Consider the following 13,221-nt stretch of genomic DNA (forward strand, 5'->3'; position numbering starts at 1 on the left):
GAAAAGGAAAAACATTTGCTAATAATATGACCATCTACTTTAGCAAGGCAAGTCATTCTTAAAAGATAGTGTTGTCCTCAAATGACCCATCAGAGACAATTACACTAGGAGATAAAGTTTCTAGAACAGAATTAATTTAAACATTGACGCTGGTGATAATTAGAAGTAAAGATTAGTGCAAGTTTTCTCGGACAAACACAACCTATACTAAATACACAAAATTGTTATCAGCTTTCCTATATAATATGAAACATGAGATAAAGAGTCAGTGTCCTAATATCCTAAAAGAGGCAATACGGGAGAATTTAGAGGAATGCAGTATTTTCACGAAATCCCTTGATTAATGTGAGTGGATGGAGAGTTTGAAAACCACTGACTTGAGAAAATCCAACACAGTACTTTAGGAGTTAAGACAGAGTTTTCCTTTCACAGGCTGATGGGGCTCAGGACCACAAACTGCAAGGAAGGTCTCCATAGTGTGGGTCCACCCTAATTAAGGAGGCGTGGCAGAGGGAGGGGCCAGAAACTCCGAGACAGCATCTCTTTCCAATGGGCTGTGAGATTGAGGGAGCTCTCCACTCCCTCACAGAGGGGGCGCCAGAGTAACTGTCCTTGCAGTCAGCCTCTACAGATCCTTAAATAGGGGAGGCGCTAGAACTCGCTCTCTTTTGCGGACCTTGACAAGTGGGGGCCTGCGCCCACTGCTGCCAGCCCAGCGAAAGTCAGCAAAAGGACCCAGGCTGTGGTTGAGTGAGGTGAGAACCTGTCCGGAGAGGGGAGAAACACCAGCTTGGGAAGGGGGTGTGGACCCTGCCTCACAAAGCCTCGGTGTTTTCTCGGGAGTTCGGGGGGGGGGGGGTCAAGAGCACAGGTTGGCTGAGACAGGCTGGTATTTGCCCGTCTGAGGTCTGAGGACTGCCTGGGTAAAGACCAGTGGGTATTTTCATGCAGGAGAAGGAAAGGAGGCCTTCGCTAACTCCGAAGGCCATGTAACCTAGACTTAGGGACCAAGAAGACCATTATGGCGCTGGAGCGGCACGCGGTCAAAATGGAGGGCGCCACGTGTGAGCTGGGGTCTCGCGTGATCCAAGAGCAGAAAACCTCGCAGCGAGGGTCAGGGCGGGGTCAACACAGCAAACACCATCTTGCAATCAAGGAATCGTGAGCACGGGAGCACCAGGCAGTGCTCAGGAGATTGCGGCTCTGGCAAGACTGACGAGCACGGTTTGTCCTGTGTCAGTTATTGGGGACCCTAGTGGGACCATCAGTCTGTTTGCTGCAAAGAGGGTAATAGGGCTGTGGGGAGCTCAGTGTGAGCCTAGGAGCTTCAAGTCAGCATGAGGGAGATTTCTAGGTATTCAGGAGTCACCCTGAGCACCCTATGTGAAGTCTAGGAAACCCATGGCTGATGGCAATCTGGAATGAGGAATAGGCTTATGAATAGCACTAATTTTCTCCATGAGATGGAGTAGGGAGTGTTGATAATTGTGGGGAGGGATTTTGTCTAAAGAGCATGACTTAAAATATATAATAACATTTCTAACAATTCCTAGAAGTTAAGAATACTCTGAGACTTAGAGAAAAAAAAAAAAAAAAAAAAAAAAAAAAAAAAAAAAAACTATGTCGGTACCACAAAATCATCAGTTTTTTCTTCTTTTATACACATGTTTAAAATCAGGTGTGTGGTTTCCTTCAATCAAAATTACACTCTGGAGTGGGGTTTGGGGGCGCAATCCTGTAATCTGAGTACTCAGGAGGCTGAGGCAGGAGGATTCCCGCACTTTCAAGAGAAGCCAGGGCTACAAAGTGAGCCCAATGCCAGCCTGTACTGAATAGTGAGATTCTCTCTCAAAAAGACCAAAATTACTATACTCTTGAAGGTATATATATATTTGACCAAAAAAGGTTAATCCGAGTTCATGGGAATGTAGTATTCCACTGGATACAAAACCACATTTACTCTTATTAATTCGAAAAGAACAAAAAAGGAAAACAGCATTTGAATGCAAGATAATAGGAGAGAAATTATAATTAATACTTGGTGTAGTTTTCATCACAGCTTTTTCCTAAGTCATAGTATAGGCATCATGTCTTGTTCAAATAATACAAGCTTAAACCTTTCTTTTCATCATTGTAAGACAAACTAGCAGTGTAAATACCTTAAAAGCTTGTATATGCACAATATTTCTTTTATGAATTTATTACATTTCCCTTTGCCTCATCTTCACAGTTTTATAATAGCTAAATCTGAGAAGCAAGAAAAAATGAATCAATTAAAGAATGGATATGTACTGAAGTACTACTCACACATGAATAATGAAAACTTGAAACTTTTTTAGATAAATGGATGTAAGGGGAGACCATACTCAACAGGAGAAGTAAACCTGACACATACATGTAAACATTACATAGTGTCACCAGTGTGAGAACCTGAACCAATAAATAGGACCCAATATATCAATGGATAGTGTGATTTGGGAAGAAACTAGTAAAAATAGAATCATGTTTTCTTATGCACAGTGGGAGAATATAAGAAGGTAAGGTGATTGTCACACATTCCCAGAGAGTCTGAGTGAGGGCAGCAGCACCACAAATTGAACAGGTAAATAAAGGTTTCAGAGGTCAAATAAGTGGATAAAGGACAGCTCTTGATTGAGTGGGCATCAGGGAATGGAAACCTGATCCATACATTGAGCATTCCATGTCCAAGGAAAGCATCTCAGGCTGCTTCTCTGTGTCACTGTTTCATAGGAAATCTGAGACTCATGATTCACTGTGAGGATTTGAGTACCATATAGCAGACAGAGTAACGGAGTCTCTGGAGATGAGTAGATTTCTCTGGATGAGAAGTGCATACCTGCATACCTTAGTAGCCCATGAGACAGAGGGCTGGCTGTGCATAACTCTCCGTGGGGCAGAGCCCGTCACATGATGATTGCCATACAATCTCTTCCACTCTTTCCCCATGGACTGAGGGATACAGAATGTTACTTTTTGGAGGTTGAGAAATCAACTTCTGAGAAGCAAAATTGAGATATAAAGACCCCTGTTGTTAGTGATCACTGTAATAGCAAACAAAGACTCAACACCACAAACACAGGACTGACATATGGCATCCTTTTACCATTCCAGGACACCAATAAAAGGGTCGTTACAGTGTGGCCCACAACTCACTCTGTCTACCTGTAGAAGGACACATTTCCTAATGCATGTCCACTGTCCATAGTGCACCATTATCACAGCAAACTAGAAGAAGCTTGGGTTAAAACTAGGTGAGATCTCTGTGAAGGTACTCACACAATCTTGTTTTCCCTCCTCCAGGAGCCTGCAGCATAAGCCTTCCTCCTCACACTCCTCCTTGGGCCCAAGCAGATTCACCATGCCTCGTCATCACAAGAGCAAACGTCATGCTAATAAGAAATGCCCACAGGCCGGACGTGGCAAGCAGGGTGTTGAGGTGGCCCAGGAGGCAGTAGCACCCACAGCAGAAGGAGCTGCTGCTGAAGTAGAAGCCGCAGCTGCAGCAGTACCAGAAACAGCAACACCTGCACCAGCAGCTAAAGCAGAGGCAACAGAAGTAGAAGCCAAAGCTGCAAGCGGAGAAAAACCAGAAGAGGAAAAGGGGTCTTCTTTTGTCCAGAGCCCAACAGGTGCTGCTTCTTGTAGCCCTCCCCTGACACCTGGGAGGAAATCACCATCTGCTGGTGCTCTCTCTGCTAATGGCTCTGTTGTCAATTCTGATCCCGGTTCCAGTTGTAAGTATGAGGAGTGCCTTTTTAGGGCCAGTCACTGCAGTGACTATGTGTCTGATAACCCCCGGTGCCCTATTGAGAAGTTGGAGTGGTTCATACTCAACAGATTTAATTCGAAGCAGCCCATTACCTGGTTACAGATGATGATGTCGGTGGACCAAAAATACAGACATGAATTACCTCAGATTTTCAAGAGTGCCCGTGAGCACCTAGAGATGATCTTTGCAGTTGAAGTGAAAGTAGTGGATTCTACCCGTCACTCCTACAACCTTTTCAGCATGCTGAGTCTCCCCAACAATGGGAGGATTCACCCTGGCAGGGGCTACCCTAAGACTGGGCTGCTGATGAAAATCCTTGCTGTGATCCTCATGAAAGATCACCGTGCTTCTGAAGAAGACATCTGGAAATTCCTGAAAAAGATACAAGTGTATCCCGGCAAGAAGCACATCTTTTTTGGAAATACCAAGCGGCTTCTCACCAATGATTTTGTGAGACTAAAATACCTGGAGTACCAGCAGGTGCCTGGCAGTATTCCTCCATGCCATGAGTTTACGTGGGGTCCTCAAGCCCAAGCCGCGACCAGCAAAGAAAAAATCATGAAATATTTCACCAGCATCAAAAAGATCTGTCCTACCTACTTCTCATTTCTTTTTGAAGACCTTGGTAGAGAAGAAATAGAGAAATTTCAAGCCTGGCTTTCTACCAATCGTGTCTCTTCTGGTAAACGTAGGGCAATTGCAGCAGCCATGCATCCTACTGCTCCTGCCAAGCCCATCCATGCCTGAATGTTCAGGTCGTTTTGTTTTAGAAAGGAGAATTTAATATGCGCAGTTTTCCTGCAGAAGTTAGAAAGCCCACCAGTAGTGGGATATGCAATGGAGAAAATCTGTATTCCTTTGTATAAGTCAATGCTTTAAAATGTTTCTTTGTGCATTCCTGAAAGTTGTGCTTAAGTCTCTATCAGTTTCCCCTCATAGCTCTTGAGTGTATTTTAGCACATATAATTGATTGTATTCCCTATGCCAAGCTATGTGTTATTCCACTTGTACTCACATGATGAAGATCCAGTCTCCGCTACTTAAAAATTTGAGCCTGCATTCCCGAATATAGTAGGAAATTTGTTGAAATTCCTTTTTGACATTTATTTACATAAAAGCAGTAATTGAGATGAGGGTGTCCTTGAGAAAAGTGACATGACATTTCCTAAGGAAGCAGTGTGGAACTTTGGAAATCGCAGATTTTTGCCTCTGTATAATTTTCATTTAATTTTGGGGTAGGCTAAAGATGGATGTGAAGTTAATGTCGTGACATTCATGTTGTGAGTCAGCATTGTGAAGCCAGTTCCTGTAAATCGGTTTAGTCAAGTGTGATAAAACACTGTACTCGGGGATTCTTAGAGTGAGGTTTCTTACATTTCTTGTTTATGAAACAGAACATTAGAATAGGAAATTTTCTTGGAAGTGTTATAGAACCCTACCGTATGCAGTGTAATACAGTAGAGCAAAAATTTGAAGCATGATAAATTCTTGAATTCTCTTAGAGAATTTTCTCTTTGTTGTTTTAAATAACTGAATGTTTTATTTGTGGTTCTATCTTGTTCTAGAATGTTAAAATAAAATTTTTATGAAGCATTTTATATGTCCTGAGAGTTATTCAGCATTTATTATCAGGCACAGAAATTTTGTGATGATGTATGGAGTACTAGGATGGGGAAATAAAGAAGTCTTAGCTTCAGGATGGTAAAATAAAGAAGTATTAGCTTCTTTGTTCAGAATTTTTGAAAGCAGAACTGAAACCAGAATGGTAGGGGATTAGACTAACCTTTTGCACATGTAACTAAGGTACACATAAAAATATGCATCCTCACCCATTCCCACAAAATACTTACCTTCAAAAACTCCCGTATTTGTTATTAGAGCTTTAGCCTATGATATTCATAGATGTCACAGGAAAGGAGTGATATTCGACGAATTATGGAAAAAGAGAATGGAACGATATCCTTCATTTTGTTTCCTAACATGAGTATGGAGGATTGTGGGAGGGAGGGACAGAGAAGCGGAAAGAAATGAGGAAGGGCAAAGGGAAGCAGGCAATGTTGTAGGTAAAAGATGCAGAAGAGGATTGGAAAAGCCAGAGAGTGGGAAACGGAAGCTGAGAGGCAGAGAAAGGTGACATAACAGTAGGAAGTAGTAAAGATAAAATGCCAGGGAGGAGAAAGAATGAGAGCCGGGGAGAGACGCAGAGAGGAAGAGAGTGAGGGAGAGAGAGTAAAAGAGGTTGCTTCGCCTGTCAGGAATAAAAAATCTCAGTATGGGAACACATTTATAAACCAACATCCAATTCCCAAAAGTTGCAGCTTCAGATACCACAAAATGAGGCTGAATTCTTTAGCATATGGATTTGGACAGAGATGGTGAAATTACAGAACCATTCTGATTATTGCAGAAAACTGCTGGGAGTAACCTTAGCATGGTGGGTAAAGAAGAAGCAAACCTGTACCTGAGCAGGAAAGCAAGGGTGTCTTGGACTCTGTTTTGTCCATCTGTCTCATTGATGCTGAATGCATTGGCTTCACCAGGTGTTATTTGAACATTTTTTCCAAGCATTTCAGGGAAAAGAAGGAAGCAGTCCCTTCAGGTGAGCTGTACCAAAGCCGCTGCTCAGGCACATTTCATCACTCAGAACTGGGAGTGTAACCCAGAGCCTGCACATCCTTTATGTTGCAGCATTTTTCTTGAAGAGGGAGAACTAGATGCCCCTTCACTGAAAGGGCCTTTTCATTAGGTTGCCTTGCATAGGATTTTCCAGACCCTAAATGAAAGATTTTGTCGAGTTTATACATAAAAATAAATATAGAATAGAGGGTTTTTTTGGTAAGGTCAACAGGGAGGGTTTAAAGAACTTGTGTCTTGACAACAATTCTTGGGGGCTGAGTTGCAACCAGATTGAGAAGACAACTGTACACTGAAACGTGCATACTCGGTAGGTGCGATTGCTTTAGGCTTCTCTCTTTTCTTTATGTGATAGTATGGCTTCTGTATTAGAAATACTTGAGTTTAGAAATTAAGAGCCCCCGATGCTGCATAGTTTTATCTGGAATCAAAATAGTATTAACTTCCATCAGTCTCTAACTCTCGGAAGTCTTTTCTACATTTCTTGCTGTATAGTGTACATGGAACACGTGTCATTACAAGCTATGGCTCCCTAAATTTGCAGGACAAACGATCAATTTAAAATTATTGTAAGTTAACACAAATGGTAGGAGACAGAATTGGAGACAGTCTCTAATTTTGTTCAACCTGTATTGTTGCACGAATGCCTCCTGATGCAGAGCTCTCCTTTAATTCATTTTCTTCTCAGTATTATGAAATGGATCTCAGTAAATATAAAAGCATGTGTAGTCAAAGGAAAACAAACAGAAAAATCAATATTATGTAAATAAGAAAAGAATGGCAATTTTTCTTGACCTTTATTCTATTCAGCCTGTTACTTCTACCCAGTGTTCCCTGAACCTGACATTGCTCCTGTGGTGATGTTTCATGCAAACAGAGTCCTTTCGAGGACAGGAGCCCTTTTCCCTTGAGGGTTTTCTGCTGAAAACTTCTGCCCTGGAACTTGACGTGATGCCCAGATCTTCTCTGCATCCTGCTCAGAAGGATACATTCTGCTCTCAGTGTAATGACAATTCCTATGGCCTCTCTCTGTTTAGAACAAGGCACCAGGTTCTCCAGCCTGGATGCAAGACATCTTTATGTTCTTTCTCATGAGGCAGAGTGGAGATCACTTCTTCTCTGTTTTTTCCTTCTTTATTTCCTCTATTATTCTCCTTTTCTTATAATATTATAGATATGATTTTTATTAAACAGTTTAAACATATTCTCAAGTTGAGTGTGTCTGTCATTTTGCAGAACTCTTGGAGTTTATGGATTTATACGGCAGTCACAAGGCTATCCTTAAGTAGGAGGCCTAAGGTTCTTGCATGGATGTCTCAGATTTTTTTTTCATCATGAATCAAATATCTTAAGACACAACCCAAGAGAAAAGACAAGAAATCTTTCTGATTTCTGTATATATGTCTACCTAAAGAGATATGAATGTTTCTGTTAACCCTGCTATCTAAGAAGATATACTTTTTATTTCATCTTTAAATGCTTAACTTCTAGGATAATGGCATGAGTTATAAAACAATACAATGGATCAAAGATCAAAGAATTAAAACACAAACACTAAATTTGCTGGAAGACAAAGTAGATAGAGTTGTTGAAGGCATAGGGATAGGGAGAGAATTCTTAAAAAAAAATAAAATGCACAGGAAACTCTTCCCAGAATTAATCTGAGATCTCCTCTTACTGAACTGTGTTTGCCTGTGAATTGAGATCTTCAAAATATTGAAAATAAAACCCACAAATTGGGAAAAGTCTTAGTCAAGTATCCCTCATACATGGGAATTCTATCTAAAATATATAAAGAATAAAAAAAAAAATAGATACCCAACTTTCAAAGACCCAATTCAAAAATGGGCATATGAAATGAATACACACTTCTCAGATGAAGAAATACAAACAGAAAAAAAAAATACATGGAAAAAATACTCAGAATCATGGGTCATTAGAGAAATACATATTAAAATCACACTGATATTCTATCTCAATCCAGAAAGAATGGCCAAGATCAAGAAAAGCTCAAATAACAAATGTTGGCGAGGCTGTGGTGAATAAGGCACACTTCTGCACTATTGGTGGGCATGAGGACTGCTGCAACCACTGTGGAAATTTGTCTGGAATTCCCTCAAAAAGGTGGAATTGGAAGTCCCACTTGACCTAGCTACTCCACTTTCGGGCATTTTCACTGAAGAACTGAAAACATCATACCCCAGTGTTATATGTTTATAGAAACACAATTTTACTAGGTAAATAAAGGAAACAAAACAACACAATGCAGAATTACTGCCCTAACAGAGGATTTACATTTGTCATAACCATATTTAAATTTCTGAAAAAAACTGTGTGGAATGAAATAATTAAGAATCTCAAATTTTTAACTGATAGCAGCATACATTTTTTTCAGGTTGCACAAGGCCTGAGGTAGTCAAGAAAGAGCCCATCTGATTAATCAGAAATACTATGGCACCAAGTGTAAGGTAGCTTCTTAATGACGTTGATTGTGTAGGGGAGCAACCCAAGGGACCAATTTCTAGGCTTCACTTACCAGAAAATTTGTGTTTCCACAGTACGAAAAATGATTTTTCACATTCCAACCATAAACATAGGCGAAAGAGAAAAAAGTGCAGTTAAGGTGACTTCAAAAGGCAGGCAGAGTCTGGCTAACACCCCGCACATGCACTCTTACCTACTATATATGTGACACTGAGCTCCAGTGCTCTGGCCTGCCTGGAAGTATAGGGGGCTTTCTTCAGCTTGCTCTCCAAACACTCCATGGAATCAGTACTTTCTGTGGAGACTGTCGTCATCATCAACTCTTTCCAGATGTGGCATGTCCTTGACGTACAAGTGTTTCCAGACATATTTTTCTCTTGCACTATGAAATTATGCTTTCCAGGAACTAAAACTCTATTGTTGGGTAAAAATGCATTCAACCTGCATCATTACAGATAAGGTGAGTTACTAGCGATGTTTAAGTGTTTTCCGTAACACTATCCATTTCACACTCCAAGATTAGGGTCTGTATGACTTACAACTCAGTCTTTGAATAAAAACACCTTCAGGGGCTATTGAATGTTTCTATATCACTATGAAGACCTTATTTAAATTGAATGATGGGGAGAGAACTTTGTGTTGGATAGAGCCTTTCCTCTGGATTCCCAACTGCATTCCCAACTGAAACTCTGAATTCTTACCTCATAGAAAGGCAACACGATTAATAACTACCCTCTAGGTGACAGGACAGCATGGGGTGCACTCCAGGAATTAATGGGTCATGGCAAATAGGTGAGGGAGAGTCTAGTCTATGTGCTCCTTTCTAAGTTGGATTCCCTGTCCTGTGCAGCCCTGAGTCACTAGCATGCAGCATTTTGTTTTAGCTGAGATCTGACTTCAGATCTATAGATTTTGAGTTTTATAATGATACTTAGCTGCTAAAGTATTTTGGGGTCATTATGATCAAATATATAAAAGTACAAATCACAAAGCACCTAGCAGACCCAGGTTGGAAGAACTGAGGTCTCCTTTACAGAAATCCAATTTCATTTTTTGACTCTCGGGTTTTTTCTGTTATGTGTTGGTAGATGCTACTGCAAAGACCCTTGTGATCCTAGGTGGAGTATTTGCTGGTGGTGACATTGTTAAGCATTGGAGCTGACTTGCTGTTAGCATATAGGGCCTGTTTGGAAGGTGCAGGGCTCTGGCAGATTAACTGGGAGGATTTACTGTCTCTTGGGCTCTTCCCTTCCCTCACTCGATTTCCTGTCTTCCATATATTTTTGAGCAGCTGTCCTCTGCTGTTTACTTTGTCATGGGGCACAGTGTTGGGTTCAGTTGACTGTGGACTGAAACACGAAGCAAAACACAATTTCCTGCATTAACTAACTGCGTGGTATTAGGTCTCAGGGACAAGGAAAGTGACTTCCAAAGTGTAGTCTTGTTGTCTCTAACTATTTTACTGGAACTTTTGAGCAGTAACTATATGTTGCCTTTTTTTCTATGATCTTAGAAAGAATATTTGAAATACAAATAATGTCATTGTCAATAAAAACAGTAGAGGAAAAGTCTGTGTTCAATGAAATGGTGTCTTATATACTGTACTTCAGTTTTTATTTATTTATTGATTTATTTTATTAGTGCATGTGTGCAGTATGTGATGTTTGCATTCCTAGTGTGGAGTTGCTGTGTGTTAGCGATACATCACTGTACCCTTTTTCATCTCCTTTCTTTGCCTTCACTCCTCTTTCCATCTGGCTCTTGATCCATTTCCCACCTGAGACAGATATAGTGCCTTATTTCCTTTATTGTATCTCTTAGATTGAGCTTCATTTATAAAGTGGATTTCAGAGGAGTATCATCTTTCTTTGGCATATACAATAATGAGATGAGCAATATATCAAGTAGGTCATAATCTATTTCTGAATATCAAATCACAGGCCTACTCTTACTTAAGGTGGGAAGAGACAAATCATAATCACCAGAAGGCAATTTTTGAAATCAACAAAAGGCACACTTAAAAATGGAGAATATACACATATATAGAGTTTAAAAAATAGAAAGACAACATGGTAAAACACATAATGTGAACAGTGAGGAGAAAAACATAGAAGTGTGTTATATATGCAGAATATTTTTGTAAAATCCCAGTTACCTATGATTCTGTAATAAGCAAAATTATTCTTCAAAGTAAATGTGAAGTGTCAGAGATAGAGCTTAAACGCAGTGTCTGCCTGCCATGAATGATGTCATGTCTTTGATCTCTTGTATAAAAAAAAAAAAAGTAAAAGAGAGAATGGGAAACTAAAGTTTCCTAGAGAAGCAAGGAAAAATTTTGGACTCGATATGCCTTTCAAGAATTAAAAAGACATAAAGTGGACAAAGAAATGTCAAAGTATCCCTATTTGTAGACAACATGACCCTATACTTAGAAGACCCTAAAACTCCAATAACAATTTTTTTAATTTGAGTAAATAAATTCTACTTAGTGACAGGATGTGCAACCACAATATGAAAATCAATAGGTTTTTAATCCAAAACAAACCTCCTGGGAAATTAATCTAGAGGTGAATTTCATCACTAATAGCTTTAAAAATAGAAATGCACAGAAAACAACATAATGAAGGAGGCGCAGTTCCTCAAACATAAGAATTTGAAGGAGACACTAGAAGATGAAAAGACATCCAAGGACCATGCATCAGCAGAACTAAAAATGTTCAATTCATCGTATCGCTGAAAGCAATGTAGAGTTTCACTACAATCACCATCAAATTACCAATGACATTTTCGCAGGAGCTAAAAATCTCTAAAATTTGAATGGAAACAAAAAAGTCCCAAAATAGCCAATTCAATTTGGAGCAAGAAAGTCAGTGATGTACATATTAGAACAATGTACATCAAAATACATTACAATGTTTTAGTAAAAAAGATATCCTGACACTGGAAGAAAAACATACAAATAAGTCAATATCAGAGCATAGGGCATATAGAAGAAAAACTATGCAAATAAAAGAATCTTATTCTTGATAAAGAGACCAAAAACATATGTTGAATAAAGAGCAAGTTGTTTAACAAAATGTCAAAGGTAAAGTGGTTTATGAATATGCAGAAAATTGAAGCTAGTTCCCAATCTTTCATACTGCAGAAAACTCATATCACAATGCATGGAACAATTAAATATAATACAAGACACTTTGAGAATGCTGGAAGACAGCTTAGGAGAAATTCTTCAGAATACAAACACTACCAGTGACTCCCTGCAGGGGACATCAGTAGAGTGGGCCATAAGAACAATGACAAATGGGATTGCACCAAATTCAAAGCTTCAGCACGGCAAAGGAAACAAGAAAAACAGTAGATAGCCTGCACAATAAAATTCTGTCGCAGTGACAAAGCTTAACTACCAGAAACAAATAGCACAAGTAATAAATGAACCTGTTCACTCACCCATTTCTCAAAAGAAAGAACACAGCCTCCAAATACACAGAAAATTATTTAGCTTTGTATCCACCAGAGGAATGCAAATCGAACCTGCACTGAGATTTCATCTCACACCAGCCAAATGGTGTATTGAACATAGGGAGACAATGCTAGCTAAGATGTAGGGGAGGTGGAGCTGTTCTAAACTCGTAATGGATAGGAGAGTGAGTACAACCACTACGAAAATCAGGACAGTGTTCTTTAAAAAACTAAAATCAGAGAGACTATTTGATCCAGCTGTCCTATTCCTTGATATAATGCTGAAAGTTTAGATCAGCGTACATTAGAGATATCTGTATGCCCATTCTTACTGAACACCAATGTACAACAGCTAAGTTATAGCTCAGTCTATATGCCCATAAACACAAAATGGGTAAAGAGACTGTGACACACATTCACAATGGAGTGTTATTTATCAATTAGAAGAATTAAATCATGTCATTTGAAGAAAGAGGGATGCCACTGGAAATCATCAAATGAAGTAAAATATTTCATACTCATAATAACAAATATCACATAGGTGTTCTCATAGATGGCGTCTTACCACAAGCAAAGTTGAGAAAATGACATAGCATATCATCAAAGACTGCTAGGACGTAGATCAAGAACAAGAGTGCAGAGGGAAGAAAAGCCAGAGGACTGAGATGAAAATGATCCAAGCACATTATATGCTTACATATTTGTGCCAATATGAAACACATTGTTTAACTGCTAAACAGAAGGATAAATGGTAAAAAAAATATTCTGAGAGAAGCAAAATGATGTAAGGCAAAACCCCAAGGTTAAATGAAGACAGGAAAAATTTTACAGAACTAAGGAAACTAAATTTTCAT

General features: G+C 39.5%; 1 protein-coding gene across 1 annotated transcript; it reads left to right on the forward strand.

Annotated features, from left to right (window-relative positions):
- The first annotated feature begins 1,021 nt into the window (after nt 1–1,021).
- LOC100727566 (melanoma-associated antigen B5-like) lies at nt 1,022–7,335 on the forward strand. The gene is made up of 3 exons (XM_063242914.1): nt 1,022–1,161; nt 3,322–4,379; nt 7,235–7,335. The coding sequence occupies exons 1-3, from the start codon at nt 1,022–1,024 to the stop codon at nt 7,333–7,335; spliced, it is 1,299 nt and encodes a 432-aa protein (XP_063098984.1).
- The last annotated feature ends 5,886 nt before the right edge of the window (nt 7,336–13,221 follow it).

The sequence above is a fragment of the Cavia porcellus genome, unplaced genomic scaffold (assembly GCF_034190915.1).
Source record: "Cavia porcellus strain 051 isolate PalLab524CR breed Dunkin Hartley unplaced genomic scaffold, mCavPor4.1 scaffold_33, whole genome shotgun sequence".
NCBI classification, from domain to species: domain Eukaryota; kingdom Metazoa; phylum Chordata; class Mammalia; order Rodentia; family Caviidae; genus Cavia; species Cavia porcellus.